General features: G+C 36.7%; 2 protein-coding genes across 7 annotated transcripts; both read right to left on the bottom strand.

Moving 5' to 3' along the window:
* Window positions 1-1,083: 1,083 nt before the first annotated feature.
* On the bottom strand, window positions 1,084-11,183 carry LOC145889345 (uncharacterized). Of its 6 annotated transcripts, none has more exons than XM_082980284.1 (14): window positions 10,884-11,183; window positions 10,685-10,813; window positions 9,825-10,492; window positions 9,507-9,597; window positions 8,908-9,000; window positions 7,076-7,153; window positions 6,639-6,799; window positions 6,244-6,381; window positions 5,983-6,131; window positions 5,630-5,747; window positions 5,424-5,568; window positions 5,227-5,291; window positions 2,017-2,237; window positions 1,084-1,885 (listed from the first exon to the last, which is right to left on the bottom strand). In XM_082980284.1, exons 6-14 carry the CDS (start codon window positions 7,139-7,141, stop codon window positions 1,356-1,358), a joined length of 1,593 nt encoding a protein of 530 aa, XP_082836410.1. In that variant the 5' UTR covers window positions 7,142-7,153; window positions 8,908-9,000; window positions 9,507-9,597; window positions 9,825-10,492; window positions 10,685-10,813; window positions 10,884-11,183; the 3' UTR covers window positions 1,084-1,355. The 6 variants fall into 6 exon arrangements, with proteins under 6 accessions (XP_082836410.1, XP_082836412.1, XP_082836409.1 ...); XM_082980286.1 differs by having other exon boundaries at window positions 10,306-10,492; XM_082980283.1 differs by having other exon boundaries at window positions 9,507-10,492; window positions 10,884-11,021; window positions 11,103-11,124.
* Window positions 11,184-15,741: 4,558 nt separating this feature from the next.
* On the bottom strand, window positions 15,742-17,213 carry LOC145889237 (uncharacterized). The gene is made up of 3 exons (XM_082980140.1): window positions 17,067-17,213; window positions 16,238-16,507; window positions 15,742-15,978 (listed from the first exon to the last, which is right to left on the bottom strand). Exons 1-3 carry the CDS (start codon window positions 17,080-17,082, stop codon window positions 15,764-15,766), a joined length of 501 nt encoding a protein of 166 aa, XP_082836266.1. The 5' UTR covers window positions 17,083-17,213; the 3' UTR covers window positions 15,742-15,763.
* Window positions 17,214-17,508: the final 295 nt, after the last annotated feature.

Here is a 17,508-nt window from a genome sequence, read left to right as displayed (position 1 = left end):
GGCACGCACTAAAGGACGTTTTAAATTGGTGACTTGTGACTTACATAGGCACCTAGTATTCTTCAAAGTTGAAAAAAAGTTTTGCACCTGGATGAGACTGTACAGAGGAAGGACTTGTTGAGCCTCCTGGAAGATCATATGGCCAACAGGGGGGTATAAACAGCCTTGGGGGGAGGGCTTTGACACTTTTTAAGCAACTAAATTTGATGCTGTTGCGTTTATCGCGTGTTCTTCTATTGACTCCGTATATCCAACACCAATCAGGTAATCAATCTTGTATTAAGATGGCTGAAACGTACGGCAGCAGTCCAAATGAAACCACAAGAAAAATGGAATAATCATGCAAGCCAAGATGGCCCATATAAAGCATGAACACAAGTCACATGTGCCCGTTAGGCATGTCAGGCCGGACCAACAGGTTACGGGATTTTAAAGTCCTTTATTGTTTTAGAGCCAGGGCGGTGGTTGTTTAAAAGTCTGTAATTAGTATTGCACCACGTTTGGGTTTGACCTTTTGTACGTGGGAAATGGCAATAATACATGTGTCATATTAATATTACGCTGTGTTCGCTACAATGCCATTGCATAGAGAAGAGATGGGACTTACACAAATATGCAAATGAGTTGGCAGTTAAACGATTTATGTTTCTGCAAAATTCAGTTCCATTTCTTGTTGCTTTTCCAAAATATTGACCAAAAGGGGGGCAAATGCCCCCAGGGGGTGGCTAAACCATTTGTCCAGAGACTAATTTTGATAAAAATTTGTTGATCTGGGACCTTTTATAAAATCAAAAATGATCGGCCACTTAAGGCCCCATATCAGTAATAAATCCCCAAGTTTTGAAGGCCATCAACATTAATACCCATACTAAGTGATTTGCTTGTTTGCCCACCACAATTCCTGTGGTCGGTGACCCATGAAGATCTACTGGTACTATTCAAAGAGAAAAAAACTGACTGCAGCTGCATCGGACAAGACACAGCAAGGATCTGAGGAGCCTCCAGGAGGATCTTATGTCCTATAGGATAGCAAAAACAGTCCCAGGGGGCAACCAAAGCAACTTTCCTGAGACAGTTTAAAAATTTATAATCCAAGTCAAAATAGTTTATTTTATGAATAAAATGTTAACATGTTCGCTACAGTGCGAAACCTGTTTTTGTAGCTGTGTACATTTGAAGCATGTGGTATTCTCAAATTATGACCCACAATTTATTCTTTTTGGTAGTTTATATTTTATTGATTCTGGTGTACACTTTCTTAGCACAGAAGGGAAAATGAATAGCTCAATGCAAACTACAAAATAAATACAGAAATAGAATGCTCAAATGGAATGTACAAAAATGGCACAATAATATTAATTATTACAAAGTTCAGAGTGCGTAACAACATAACAAGTACATTCTATCACCTTCATGATTGAAAAACATTTTCCTTTTTTTTTTAAATTGTTTTTTAAATTATTCAAATTGGTTTTTAATGTGCATTTTGTACTTTTGTTGCAATTGGATACCATGACTGCAAGACTAATTGCCTCAATGGCTGGCAAAAAATTGCCAACAGCGGCTGCAAATTTGCTTAAAAAAAACAAAAGCTTAACTGTTTTCTCAGACCAATTCTTTTCATCGCAGTTGGAAAGAGAGATTGCTGATGCAATGATTAATTCACAAAAACGTTTTACATGATATTCACTCAAACCTTTTCTGTTTCCTTTGAACTCTTCCAATTTTTTAATTAAATCAGCAACATATAAATCTGTTTGTTGTTCGTCATACCACCTAATTTTGGTTTTAATGAGCAGTAGTTTAATAAAATCTTTTACTACGCCAATTTCATTGTCCTCTTTATGGTCCAAATACTTTTCCAGTCTCTCACTATTGCTTATATCTAAAAAAAAAGTTATGCAAAAGTAGAATATATATTAGAAGCAAATCAGCCATATTGAATAACTGCATTGACACTTTGCAGAATTCTACAATATATATTTTTCAAATATATTTTTTATCTTGGAAATATACCTTTGATTGGAAGAGAAAGAAATTCATCGAGTAATGGCTCATTTATTCCCAGTGGATCTTCTGGTAGCATGAAATTATCTCCATCCCACACAAAAGCAAGCCTGTTTTTTTCAATAGTTTCGCTCCACTCAGGTTTATTAAGTTTATTAAGCGGCAAATCTCTGTACTTGTCGTTGGACACAATCACTCCATTGCATTCATGTGCCAGTTGCACAATAGAGCTGTTACACAAAGAGTTATGGTGAGTATATTAAAATGTGACAGGGAAATATTTCGGTAAATAAAATTTCTATGTCACAATTAGGCTGTTATTTTTGTAATGAACAACATTATCACAATAGAATTGATTGAAGTAAGATATTATGTGACATGAAAGTATATGTGTCAAAGCAGGTATTGATGAGACTGCACAATAAATAACAGAAACCTAATTTTACAACCTGCTATCAAACACATCTATTAAAGGACCTATATGGGTATTAGATAGGAGAAATCCTGTGTTCAAGGCCCTCGGCTGTAATGCATCTAGCGACTGTTCCGCTTGTTTCCCAATGACCGTTGATGGGTCTTGTGACTTACATAGGGACCTGGAATTCTACAAAGTTGAAAAAAAAAAAAATCGCTCCTGGATGAGACTGTACAGAGCAAGGACTTTTTGGGCCTCCTGGAAGATCATATGACCAACAGGGGGGTATACCCAGCCCTTGGGGGAGGGCATTGACACTTTTTCAACAACTAAATTTGATGCCATCGCATAGAGAAGAGTTGGAACTTACAAAAAAATGCAAATGAGTGGGTAGTTGAACGATTCATTTTTCTGCAAAATCCAGTTCCATTTTTGGTTGCTCTTTTAACCAAAATATTGAGTAACCAGGGGGGCAAATGGCCCTAGGGGGGTGGCTAAACCATTTTTTCGGAGACTAATTTTGATCAAAATTTGTAGATATGAAATGGATCTTTCATAAAATCACAAATGATTGGACACTTAAACGATTCATTTTGCCACAAACACAGCCTGATTTTTTTGCTCCATTTTCAACATAAATTTCAGCAGCACCCACCAGCAAGTTACTACCTAATTGGAATAGCTCAAAACCACACTAAAACTGCCCCAAACACCTTAAAATTCGCCATGACAACAGCACGCACATGTGCGCTCATTCAACCGTAAATTTAACTTAATTGCGTCACTGCTTTGCTTGGTGATGCATGACTTTGCATTGTGACACAGGTCTACACGGTGGGCATTTCCCAGCACCAAAACTAATTTTCATAGAAATACCAATATGCGTCCTTCAATAGAAGGTCAATGGACCAGATTCCCAATTGGCCTAAGCCGCAAAGTATATGGGACATTCACCTATCACAATGTGAAGTTTCACACCTGGTTGATCATCGATCCCAGAGTTATGGCTGTTTTTGCCAACACCCCCTAAACAACAGAAAATGGCCTTATCAGCAGGGCTACAAGCAGTACAGCTAATAGGCAGAAAATGATGCCACCGACCTTAAGCGGTTCACATAAATTACACCGAAACATCATGCACCAGTCATGGCAACACCCATTTGTATGCACACATGCTCAATGACACAACAAAAGTTTCAATTAATCAATATTCGAGGCTAATTAGTCACATGCATAATGGCAAGAAATCATGGCTATCTCCAAAGCATGAAAATGACATGAAAAAAGTGCTGTTAAGTGGCCCACAAGACCTTGCAAAGTGTTTTGTATTGAAATTTAATGGCCCAAACACAATTAGGAACTACTGTACATGTCAACAAGTGCAGTACATACAGGAAATACATTGTTGGTTGCGGCAGTTTCACCAGTGGGTTTATTGGAATCCTTTCGTCTGAAGTATCACCCACCGGCATTGGACCACTTCTTTCTGTGGCAATAAATACAGTACTTAGGCCACAAAATAATTATATTTCATGTATTATGACTAAACAAGATGAAAAAGCCTTTAATTCAAGATTTTGCAAAATAGGTCAACAAAAGAATGGATGCTGTGAAAGACAGCACATGCAACAAATGCCATGACGAATGAACAATACATTGCAAAAACTATGTGTTATAAATGACTCAAAATGTGTTGCGGAATGACAATAGAGGAAATGCATGCATTTTAAGCTATATTTCAAGTTGTTTGAAAGCTGAAAGTCAAGCAACAGACCCCATACTTTATGTACATTGGGGCATTGAAAAAATTCATTTTTGTCACTAGGTGGCGACTGATGACTGGAGCTGGTTTAAAATCCTCCTATGATGTTTAACTTACATAAATAAACATATTTCAGTGTAAATTTAATGTCTATTTCACCATTTAAAAAATTTGACATTTCGCCTTAAGGACCTATATGGGTATTAGATAGGAGAAATCCTGTGTTCAAGGCCCTCGGCTGTAATGCATCTAGCGACTGTTCCGCTTGTTTCCCAATGACCGTTGATGGGTCTTGTGACTTACATAGGGACCTGGAATTCTACAAAGTTGAAAAAAAAAAAAATCGCTCCTGGATGAGACTGTACAGAGCAAGGACTTTTTGGGCCTCCTGGAAGATCATATGACCAACAGGGGGGTATACCCAGCCCTTGGGGGAGGGCATTGACACTTTTTCAACAACTAAATTTGATGCCATCGCATAGAGAAGAGTTGGAACTTACAAAAAAATGCAAATGAGTGGGTAGTTGAACGATTCATTTTTCTGCAAAATCCAGTTCCATTTTTGGTTGCTCTTTTAACCAAAATATTGAGTAACCAGGGGGGCAAATGGCCCTAGGGGGGTGGCTAAACCATTTTTTCGGAGACTAATTTTGATCAAATTTGTAGATATGAAATGGATCTTTCATAAAATCACAAATGATTGGACACTTAAACGATTCATTTTGCCACAAACACAGCCTGATTTTTTTGCTCCATTTTCAACATAAATTTCAGCAGCACCCACCAGCAAGTTACTACCTAATTGGAATAGCTCAAAACCACACTAAAACTGCCCCAAACACCTTAAAATTCGCCATGACAACAGCACGCACATGTGCGCTCATTCAACCGTAAATTTAACTTAATTGCGTCACTGCTTTGCTTGGTGATGCATGACTTTGCATTGTGACACAGGTCTACACGGTGGGCATTTCCCAGCACCAAAACTAATTTTCATAGAAATACCAATATGCGTCCTAAAACAATCTATTCATTTACTTACTAGTCATCGTAGCAACCATTGGGTGTAAAATAGACTATATCCTGTTCGTAGAGTTCAATCAAAGCCTGTTTTCAAAAAATAATTTGCTTTTAGTGTGCAGTATTTGTAACACAAAACACTTAATGGATAAATTAAATTTTATCAAGAACAGAATACATCTGCATCCAGGGTAGCTAAAATCCAAAAGCCACACTCACAAACTGATCAATGACAGGGACTGGATTATTTCTTTCCAAGGAATAGTTTACAGGAACAAAACATGTCACATGGTGACCACGATCTTGAAAATACAGGACACAAATTACAATAGCCCGACAGGAAAAAGACTTTCCACCTGTGTAACTGTCAACAAAATAATAATTGTTTAACTTTAGACATTGGAAGATTATGAGTTATGACCTACCTACGGGCTACATTGCATCCATCTATAATAACCTGTCTTCTTTTAAGATTTTTCTTTTTTTGAGACTTGCGTAAAATATCTTCTGTTGACATACTACTGCAGTTGTTCTCAAAAGATTCTAAAGTTACATACAAGTATTTCAACATTTTGCATCTTTTTAACAAAAAAATTACTACAAGCAAATATATTTCCGAAAAAACAAAATGTATATATATTTTTTGGGCACATAATAACAACATTTTTCTAAGGACACGTGTTTCACTGCTTTATATAAGTCAGAAAATGCTGGGTAAAAAAATTAAACATAAAGAATATTCTTGTCTAAGAAAAAAATTTTTTTTGCAGATTAATACCTAACAGATTTTTTTTCCCACAGTTGATTTTGCCATATTTGTCAGTTTCCTGTTCGAGTTTGTTTTTTGTCATGCTGCTTGATACTTCTTTCACATTTTCTTTTTTCACTTCACTTGAAATTTGCAACTTTGTCTTTTCGATTGATTTTCTGAAATTTGCAACATACTATAATCAACAACAAACACTTCATACAAATTATTTGTGTAAGGAAAAAATAAAGGGGAAACATAAGTGTATAGAACAGAACAACAAATACATACGCTTCATTAGCAGTAGTGATCATTGGCTGGTGCTCTTTATGTATGGTAGAGGTTGCTTCTGACTTCATTTCACCAACAGTTTTAAGCTTTAGACACACAAGCTTGCGCTTAGAAGATTTTCCTTTGGTTACCACACTCCTTTGAACAAAATATTACTTAATTACATGACGGTTCTCTGTTTGGAACAAGTATTTCTAACACAAGAGAAATATTGAAAAACTAAGTTTGTTAAACACTATAGCAAAGTGGTTTTTACATTTCGACAGGAATTCAAAAATAACAAACAATTTGACTAATGGCACAAGTGTGACTAAAGGACTTATAATTTCCATTATTGCTTGCTTATTTATTTTTTTCCAGGAGTAATTATGTTCTTCTAGGCACTTTTATTTTACTTGTATTTTGTGTTCTTGTTTAGAATCTTGTTTGAAATAATTCCAAAAATGATTCCTGACAGGTTACTTTCTTTTTCCAATCTGAAGTGCTTGCAAAACTGGTCTAACATCATGTTTTTGCGGATACAGTCATTCGCATTGTTGGTCACAATATAATTATTCTAAAGTAAAAAAAGGTGTTTACTTTTTATTAATTTTAAATGTTAGTTAAATATTCTGAAGAAAAGAGTTTGATCTACAAAAAAATATGAATTCAAAGACATGGTCAAACTATCCGATTGTTTTCTAATGTTTAGTGTTTCAGAAAAGCATTGACACCAAATCTGCCATTTAAATTGTGAGAAAAACACAACAGCAGACAAAACAGCTGTCTCCTATAAAAATGTAACTGGAAAACTTAAGAAAAATGTTTTGTGTGAAAATATTTTAAGTTATACCTCAAACCACCACTTTATATCTTTGATGGGTGGTACGTAAGGCTTGTCTTTTTTATGGCAACTCATAATTTTTCAGTCCTGAAAAATAAAGCCAAGAAAAGTTTATTTCATAAGACATTTTCTCAATCCAGTATTGTCTAAAATACATTGTAAATAAAAAACAGAATATTACACCAAGTACTTCAATCATTTCAGTGGTACATTTCATGCAAATTTGTTCTGAATTCACATTATTGTGTAAGCCAGTATTTTTCATTGAAATTATCTTGCGGAACACCTAACTGTTGGAAGTATTGCGGCATTATATTTCACCAGCATCAGGCTCGCACAATTACATTCTTTTTATTACAAAACGAGTCTCCTTATTACACAACATTAAATGAAGCAATTCAAGATCGAACATTCAAACTGATAATAATGTATGATTACTTCCTTAAAAGCTATTTACGCCCTTCGTGATGAACAAGTCATTTCCGACCCGTGTTCCACGGAATATCAGTGAAACTAATAAATTTCTTGCGGAACACCTGACGATCTTTCAGGGAACTCTGGTGTTCCGCGGAACACCGGTTGAAAATCACTGGTGTAAGCTGCATACAGATGACCACTGTTTCGGCCTGCAAGGTCTCATCAGTGCAGCTGGTGTGACTATCAGACGACTTTGTTGGCCAACGGCCAAGCAAAGACTTCCACTTTGTGGTGACTATACAATCACCGTCATCCGTTGGGCACCAAACTAGGTGCAACCTTACGGAGAAAACAAGGTGGAAATACTATGGCCAAGCAATGCTCAACCAATAGTTCCGTCAAGGCCCGGGTCACTGTATGCAGCTTACACGTTTCATATTACTGGCTTCACTTTGCTTGACAAATTTATGTTTTAAAGAACTAATCTATATCTGCAGTGAAAGTTTTGTTTTGAGTAAAAGGTATAAATAAATTTTACTTGAGCAAACACCATCATATTTCACATAAAACAAACAACATATTTTAACTTTAAAATATCTCTAATCACAAAACAAAGATAAATTAGCTATGGTGTTGTTATAAAAGCCAAGCTGTAAGGTTAAAAAAGAGAGCAATCTTACCTAACTAAATTTTTAGAACTTGGGAACTCACTCAGGGTTTAGCAAAATGGGTAAACAACAACACACCAGCACTTAAATTACGCTGACATGTACGTCATTTGAGTCAACAAAGTATTTTACACAAAGGCAAAGTGCTACACCGCACAAAGAAGGCGTTGTTTGAAAAGAACCATCTCGAATAACCCATTGTAGGCATAGACATCGTAGGCATTTAAATTAAATTATCAAAATCGGGTGATATCAGGAAATACCCCACAAATACAATGTTTGTGCAAAAAAAATAGGTTTGAAAAAAGTTTAAGCCTCAACTGATTTTGATTGCTTGAAAATACTCAAGGGCAGTGGGAATACTTCCAATATAAACCAACTAAAATTCTAAAAAACTTTCATCTTTTATTTCAACACGACATGTTTCTTCGGAATGTACTCAAAGGAATTTCAATTTGGTTAAAACTAAAGGCAATTGCGTTTAGTTCAACAAAATATTACATATTTTCAACAGTGTCTTGAGCATTCAACCAAGTGTTATGATAAGAGTAAAAAAAATATACTTTTGTTATATGTTCAATAGTTAGACAAAAATATAACTTCCTTCAAATTCAAAGTGTTTTCTTTTCAGCGATATTGGGCTAATCAACACTTAACATCGCCACATAGTTTACGAGACCTTGCAGAACAAGCTAAAAGGATGCTTAGTTTGAGGATGCAACGAGGACGTCTACCGTAACCATCCGCATAACTCACCGTCTGCGGTTTGCCTGGCAACGTTGGTGATTGGTTAAAAAAGTGGGCGTGTCTAAGGTGTGCCATTTCAGTTTTCGTGGTTTTTGAGGTTGTCTGTAAAATGAATAGGATTGCTGTAGATTTTCCTTGTGGGGTTTGCAAGAAGATTTGCACAAAAAGTTCTATTTTATGTGACGGTTGTGTCTACTGCTTCCATGCCAGTTGTGAAAAATTGACAGATTTGTTTTTTAACATGCTTTTTGTAAAATTGTTAAAATCGGATAACATGATTGCAAGATCTATTGCCTCAACGGCTGCACAAATATCATGTTCTTGCTGATACAGTCATTCTCATTGCTGGTCACATATAATTATTCTGAAGTAAAAACAAACGTGTGTAGTTTGTTAGTAAAAATCAGGAAAAAAAGTTTGATCTGCAAAAAAAGACATGGTCAATCGAAACGCTCTATTTTTTCATAATAATAATATATATTTTATAATAAAATTAGAACAGCAGACAAAACATCAGCGTCCTAAAAAAAAGTGTAACTGGGAGACATAAAAAAAATAAAATGTAATCAACAAAAAAATGCTTTGTGTGAAAATATGTTAAGTTATACCTCAAACCACCACTTTATATCTTTGATGGGTGGTGTGTAAGGCTTGTCTTTTTTATGGCAACTCATAATTTTTCAATCTGGAAACAAGTAACTGAAAAATAAAGCCAACAAAAGTTTATTTCATAAGACATTTTCTCAATCCAGTATTGTCTAAAATACATTGTAAAAAAAAGCAGAACTTTACACCAGGTAAAAACTTCAATCATTTCAGTGTACATTCCATACAAATTGCTCTGAATTCACATATTTATGTTTCAAAGAACTTATCTTTCTGCAGTGGAAGTTTCGTTTCTAGTAAAAGTAATGAATAAATTTTACCTGAGCCAACACGATCATATTTCACATGAAACAAAAAACATACGTTAACTTTAAAGTAAGCTATTTTAAATCACAAAGAAAGATAACAAAAGAAGAAAAAAAATTATGATGTTGAAATAAAGCCAAGTTGTAGGGTAAAAAAACAGAGCAATTTTACCTGAACAAGTGTTCGGAAATTGTTTAACTTGGAAAATGTTTTACTGTCATTTAAGGGAAGTAGCATGTGCTCTGCAATTGTCCCAACAACAGTTCTTACTAATCAGGCAATGCTTCCAAAAAGCACAACAGCCACAAATAAATACATTGTTATGCTTCATTAATTACATAATAAAACAACCCTTTGAGAAACTTGGTGTGTAAACTTCCACCTTTTTTTCAAGAGATACTACGTATGACCAGTTCCGGATATTTTGCGGCAGGTGTTGTGAGCAAGTTTTTTACAACTCGATTAACCGGTTTAACACTCAATCAAATCACAAACCTTTCAGGCAACTTCAAGGTACGCCCACTATCATCATCGTCATGTAGTTTACAAGACCTTGCGCTCCCACAAATGTCAACACTTTCAGGGCGATTCTTTTGTGAAGATTCCAGTGTTCAACTGCCACGGCAACAGCCAACCCGCCAAGAAAAAGGACTTTGACATCTTTCAGATATTGAACGCTAGTCTAAGAACAACAAATACAAAATTAGGACATATATAAATATAAATTGGGAAAAAGTTAAATAAAAATTACACATCCTACTGCTTTAAGTTGTGTTCCTGTTTTGCAAAAGACAGTGTAGTATTTAATGACGTTTTACTGCCAATAATATGTCTACAAATTTTGTGCAAACCAGACATATTTTACACAACATACCCTTTTTGCTGTTACTACACCAAGCATGGGGTAGAGTACAAGTGGTAGAAGTGCAATGACGGCAAGGGGTACAACCTCGCTCACCCAGTAGATTGCCATCAATAGAATCGTGTACGCACATGCTAGCTCCTTTAATAAACATATTTTGAGTTGACTTTATTGGAACACCTGTATTTAGAGATAATTACAACTAACTTACTGTTTGTAGATCTGGTGGGGGGATATCAACAACGGAAAAGCAATATTGGAGTGATAATCAGAATCAGAGTACGCTTGAATTTCTTTGCAGACTGCAGACAAGGCCCAATGTCCATTGTGATAAACTTTGCACAAATGACTAGGTAAATATTGTGTAAATTTTAAATAAAAAAGCCAAAGCTAAGATGCTGTTAATCATTTTATAGTAAACGTTTCGAACCTATACTTAGTTCATCATACTGCAGCTGATTGCAGAAAAGCGTCGAGTTAATAAAGGAATGAAAGGCAGAAGGGAAACAACAGCAACAACAACGAGCAATAAGCCAGAGGCGTCAGGCGTGACAGCAGCGTCGATAGCACAGAGTGACGTCATCATTTGCAGAGAGTCGAGCTGCAGTGCAGACCTCTGGATGTTGAAAAGGTATAACGGTTTAGAGCTGTCGTCTATGTTTAGTGTTGGTTTATGGTGCTGGATGTAAAGTGTTTCCAATATGAGCAATTTAGATTTGATGTTGCAATTATGTAGAACTTTTGGCATGTAGAACAATTGAAATTAACATCATGATCCGAGTTTTCCCGCAGGTGGTTGCTGACCTCGCTTTCAGCTTTTGTTGAGGGATGATGCTCCTTCATGCGAATGGAAAGGTTTCTCGTGGTCTCACCGATGTAGGTGGCCCGACAGGAGCAGGTGAGTTGGTACACAACATTACAGCAATGGAGAAAGATGTTGCTTGTCCTTAAAGGTGAAGAGCTTGGAAAGAGAGGTGGTATCATGGATCATGCGCAATTTCATCAAGCCATTATCAAAAAGCATGCGGGAAATATTACAAAATGCAGCATGCAATCCCTGGTAAGTAGAGCAAATCTTATATACGCTCGGTGTAAGAGGCAATTAACGAGTAATGATCGGTGTAAGAGGCAAATTAACTAGAATGATTTCACCAAATTATTCGCCTATTTGTATTTGCGAGGGAATTACCCTGTACTTATGTAAGTCACCATGAAACGCACAAACCACAGTCGATCACCTTTAACTTGGGCTCCTCCAATGACTTGAACTTAGGCCGAGCCATATTATAAAACCACTTGGGCAGCCGAAATTGGCTTAAGATCTGGTCTCGTACCTGGAATCGCTTGTAACTTAACAAGAATGACATGTGGTTTTTACTACTGCAATACACACCCACGCATTCATTTGGAAAAAGCCTAATGGGTATTTAGTATAAAGTAGCTAACTTTAAAGTGCTAATCTTTGTGGTGTAAGCGTTTCTTAGCCTTGGAGTATTTCCAGGGCCCAACGTAGCGCGCCAGATGGTAAATTAGTCACCAAGACTTAGCCGAAGGCAAAATTACCATAAAACTACTATCTGAACGTGGCTTGTTTATTTTGTTCTGATACGATTGGGTGACGCACACCAAAAAGGGACGTATGTAGAGTGGGCGTGTTACTACGAAACCCTGATGTTATAGCTTTCTCAACATTTGTCTTGCAATTCCAGTATTGCCTGAAATATACAGGGCACTCACTGTGTATTTGTATCGCGTCGTTGTGTTATGTTACTCATAATAGCCGAATGATTAATTCACTGTGTGTATTTAAATTTGACATTTACGTAGTGGCTTGGTTTCAAATCAAATCACTTCTATTTTGTACACAATTGTGTAAAACTTTAAAGTTACTACGCACAATAACAGGAAACATTAAACATGAAATGGCATCAGCACCGATATAACCACAGAGGTATGGAATCAAGCGTATAGCATGTTCTTCATTTCATTTTTGTGGCGCCTTTTTCCTTCTTCTTCTTTTGCCACTTCGTCGTACGAACTTTCGGCCAAAACACGTCAGTGGATTATTCTGAGTACTCAAAACACGAGGCAACATTCAAGCTTTAAGTGAGTTGCATACTTACACAGCTTACAGAGCATAGGAATGCCGGGCATATAGGCTGCTAATACATTTGTTACAAAGCGTTCGCATGCCCGGACATTAAAAATCAGGTGACGGGAATTTTTTTCAAGCACATAATTGCTACTGAAACATGGAATTAAAATGGGCTTGGATTCTTTGGGATTATTATGTGTTTACCAAAGCTAGCTCAATTTAACTTCCAACTATGACGAACAGTGACTACGTTTTGAACAACATGTATGTGTGAGAACAGAAATAAAACTGTTTAGTATCAGATTTGGTGTTAAATAAGTAGGGGTGCTAAGCAATGCTGAAAGTCAAGTGGTATAAGCCGTTAGAATTCAATGGCTGGTGTGTCCCAAATAGTTATTAGAAACTTTAAATTTAGTAAATTTATTCACTCATTGAAGAAATCCTACGTAGTACACGAAAACACAATAGTTTACTTTTTTCGTGTGAATCGTTTCCGGTGTCATTTTTTTGTACTTTCAACTTTCCGCGGTGTTGAATGTTGCAAATTATTTCTGTAGTTGTTAGCAAGCACAAAAACATTCAGCGCAGTAATGGACGTAAATTCCTACCTAAGCAGAATAGGAATTCATGAAAGTAATTTGGAACCGAACCTGGACAATCTGATACGTTTGCAGTTGGCTCATGTTAGCAAAGTTCCGTTTGAAAATCTGGACATGTTTGGAGGTGAAAGAAGGCAGTTGGATTTATTGTGTGCTTACAATAAGATTATTAAAGTGAGTCCAGATCTGTTTTGGTTCCACGATGGAACTTCCGTTTGATGTTTGGTACCAGAAGATTCACGTCAAACAAGTGAAACAATTTTATTCACATTCAACAGAGCCAAGATTTGATTGTTTTTGTTTTTTCTCATTCTAACAATATTGAGAAACGTAGAATGCAGAGAAAATTACAAACACAAAAAAACTTGCGCAGTTTATCCGGAAGGAGCGGGAAACGGAATAAGTTTCCTCAGAAATTTTTGTTTGTAGGGAAATCGTGGGGGAATCTGCTACGAAGTGAACGCTCTCTACACATGGTTGCTACGACAACTCAAATACAACGTCAAGGTCATCCAAGGGCAACCGTATGTGGCTGACACCGACCAATTTTGCCATCACATGAGTCACTTTTTGCCGATGGTGAGTGAGTATTGGCGACAATTTCTAAGAAATTACGTCATCAAGCAATCTAGTCACGTGCTTTTGTATCAGGTTCAATTTGGAAATGGAACAGCGTTCATCACGGATGTTGCGTTCGGAAAGCACTGTTGTCTGAACCCTGTTTTACTGAAAGAAAACACAGAGCAAGTCCAACCGAACGGTGTATACAGGTAAAATCACACTTCTGTCTGAAGTCAATGCGCTTAACTTACCTTACCTATTAATCTCATGTGTTTTTTTTTCAGCAAAATGTAAGCCTTTTTAGTATAGAACGAGTTTTTTGTACTTACAGTTCTAATAAGAAAGGCAATTGTTCGTAAACTTCACGATAAATGCAAAACAAATGCTCTGTAAAACTTTTTTTCCTCTCTGACTTTACGTTGGTCAACTACATATTTTACAGACTTCGTAGAGTTGATTTAATGAGTAAAGAAAATTTTCAGTGTTTACCGACGAAGAAATCAGGGATATCGTCATGACTAGATTTGGTTTCACACCACCGAAAACTTTTGGGCCGAAAGCAAAAAGTTTGCAGTTGTGAAGAGTGTCGCAGCATGGGATGTTGTAATGTAAACACTTTTCCTGGAAGTGCTCTATTCAACAACTTTCTAACTTCCATTATATTCGCGCCCATAAACAACCTGCTGCAAACCAATTTTAAAATAATTATGTGCTTTTGTTTCAAGTTTAAATTTTTTTTTGTTTTATTCACAAATCATGCATACATTTCAAAAGCAAAACATGCTGAGAGTTACATAGACAACACTTCCTCACAAAAATATATAAACATTTTCTTTTATGTAACAGCGCATATCACGTAACCGAAGAAATTAGAAGGTTGGAAGAAGTACATGAATGAGATCTCGTCGAATTGTCATTGCTTGTCACTGATTTGAGATTCATAAAGCTTTAGTGTATTGGTTGGTAGTAAGTAATGTTTAATGGGAAAAATTAGATCAAAAATCATTTTACAATTACTTTAACTTTGAGGTAGTTAATTAAATAGAATTTTTTTTTATTAGAAACAATTCCACTTAAACGAGTCCATTTAACTTTATGGTCGTTGTTAGGCAAAATTTCAAGACGGGTCAGCATTTTTTTATCATTAATTCCGTGTTTAATGTTCTAGTTGACAGGACTGCAACAGAAGACATGACCCTTCAAGCTGCATGCACTGGTCGGGTTCAAGCAATTTCCTGCCAGATCACTCCAGGCGGGCCGAACGCCGTAAAGGTCGAAATGATTGAGGCAGAGTCGGGCTAAGTTGTTGTTGTCGTCGCCGATCTGCAGCCAGTTACCCTCATTTTCCCTGACAAAAATAAAACAATTACTATATACCTGTGGGCCTACAACTAGAGGAAAAAATTTGGACAAGAGATGAAATTTGTCGTTTACTTGATTCAGCAATGTACATGCGCCCGGAGCAGTTTAATCGGTTATTTTTTATTTGAAACTGCTCTGCCTCTTGACCGTGAACAACAAAAAAAGTACAAAGAAAAGTCAAATTATTTTTAACGTCAAACACAACAAGAACGAAATAACATCGTCCGTGTCTCATTCCATTGAAGAAATGGAAACAAGTTGAATAAAGAAAAAAAAACAATAATGTCAACAAACAAAATTTTTGACAATTGCTGTAGGTTTTGAAGTTTACTGAAAACAGGCAATAATCCCTACTAAATTGGTTTTTGTGGCTCTTGAGTTTTTTCAGCTTAGTGCTAAAGGGTGAATTGGCACTTTAAAAAAAGGTTTAGAATAAAAGTCGCCGGCCTTCGCATTAGAGTTACCGCCAGTAGCCTACATATCGAACCTGATGGGTGTCCAATTATCACCAAATAATACTCCGGTCACTCTGACTTCCCCGTTGTTGCAAATCTGAGGAATTGTGCAGAGATCTGTATTGGGTGATGATTTGCAAAAATCATCAGCTACTTGCCACGTAAGTGTTTCGGGTTGGATGTAATAGTAGTAGATGTTGAAAAGTCCTCCCGCATAACTCTGATTCAATGCAACTAGCGAAATATGTCTTGTAAGAAACACGTTGCATGTACATACTAGTCCTAAAGACACACAGAGAGGCACTAAAAAACACAGACAAACACAAGCACACACAGACACACTCGGGGATACAAAATATCCACACACACACACACACACACACACACACACACACACACACACACACACACACACACACACACACACACACACACACACACCCACACACACACCCACACACACACCCACACACACACACACACACACAAACACCTGTGTTCTGGAACGTCCACCAAGCGACATCCAAGCTCGTTGGGCCCCATCCAGTGGCCAAATCTGTTCTTTCCAATTCCGCTTCAAACGATAGAAGATTGATCGCCACAATGTGAATATTGAACTTCATATTTGGTGCTGTGGGTGCGTTAACCCTGGCATCAACGTGCAAAGCTTTTTCTATGAAACATCTTTCGTACACAACAGTTACGTTGAGTTTTGATGCTGTTGAATCTGTTTGAACGGAGACTGTCCCCTTGTCGATGGCACCTTTAAAAGTTAAGTCAAACCCTTGGTATTTTTTTGATCCAGCAATTATGATCATTAGCACCAAATTGTGTGAAAATTTACGATAAATACGTGTCTAAACATTATGCTCATTACAATATAGCAAAATTATCTGGTTTCGAAATTCCAAGGACTTGGGTGTAAACGAGACTAACTTTTTTTCACTATTACCTTTCACTGTAACTACTTACTTTGGCAATATACCGCCAACCACAATAAAGCCAAAAAGCCAAAATGTGAACTCATCACGATGTTGTTGATGGCAATCTTGGTTTGAGTTACACACAGCGTATAACTTTACTCCTGAAAAAATAGCTTTAGACAAATCGCACTTGTTGTGGTATAAGTACAGTACTCAACACCTAATGCGGTTTTGCGTAACAACATACTGTTATTAAGTTATCGGTGATGAAATCACACGACAGTATGACGTCAATTGCAGGAGAATGTTTTGTAGAATTAGGTCGTTTCACTTCCGGAAATGATTTATGAAAACCATTGTTTTTATTTCCACACAATAACAATTGCAATTATGACTCACTTATGATTATTTTCATCAGATTCTCTGTGACATCATACCTCGCTCTGTAACATTTTGTACGCCATATCTGTACATGAATAACCGAGTCACATAGAAACTGGCAAATTTGATGTAAAACTAATTTTTCAAACTATAATTTAATTGCCGAGAAACATCTGCAAATAGACCAAAACCCTATAAATAGTTGCTCTTTGCGCTTTCGAATTTTTAGAGATTGGAAAACAGCAAGGACCAATGAGAGCTGCAGACAGGGTGTATACACGCACTGTTTCGACCTGTAAGGTCTCATCAGTGCAGCTGTTGATGTGGCAGCAAGGACCAAGTTATCGTTTTTCCAACATTACTGGAGAATTTTGAAATGCTTTTGAAAGGACGAAGCGCAAAAGACAAAAGGCTATATTTCGAAAATCGGGATTCAGGCCGAAATACTTTAATTTGCCGA

Source organism: Ascidia mentula, chromosome 2 (genome assembly GCF_947561715.1).
Source record: "Ascidia mentula chromosome 2, kaAscMent1.1, whole genome shotgun sequence".
Lineage (NCBI taxonomy): Eukaryota > Metazoa > Chordata > Ascidiacea > Phlebobranchia > Ascidiidae > Ascidia > Ascidia mentula.
Note: the sequence above shows the minus strand (reverse complement) of the source record. Positions and strands in the feature narration are given on the sequence as shown.

Coding starts and splice junctions, on each gene's coding strand:
- LOC145889345 (XM_082980284.1), bottom strand. CDS start 7,141: ATGAGTTGCCATAAAAAAGACAAGCCTTACGTACCACCCATCAAAGAT. Junction 5,292..5,423: donor TCCCTGTCATTGATCAGTTT/GTGAGTGTGGCT, acceptor TTTTGAAAACAG/GCTTTGATTGAACTCTACGA. Junction 2,238..5,226: donor AATGGTTGCTACGATGACTA/GTAAGTAAATGA, acceptor TTTGTGTAACAG/CTCTATTGTGCAACTGGCAC.
- LOC145889237 (XM_082980140.1), bottom strand. Junction 15,979..16,237: donor GTGGACGTTCCAGAACACAG/GTGTTTGTGTGT, acceptor ATATTTCGCTAG/TTGCATTGAATCAGAGTTAT.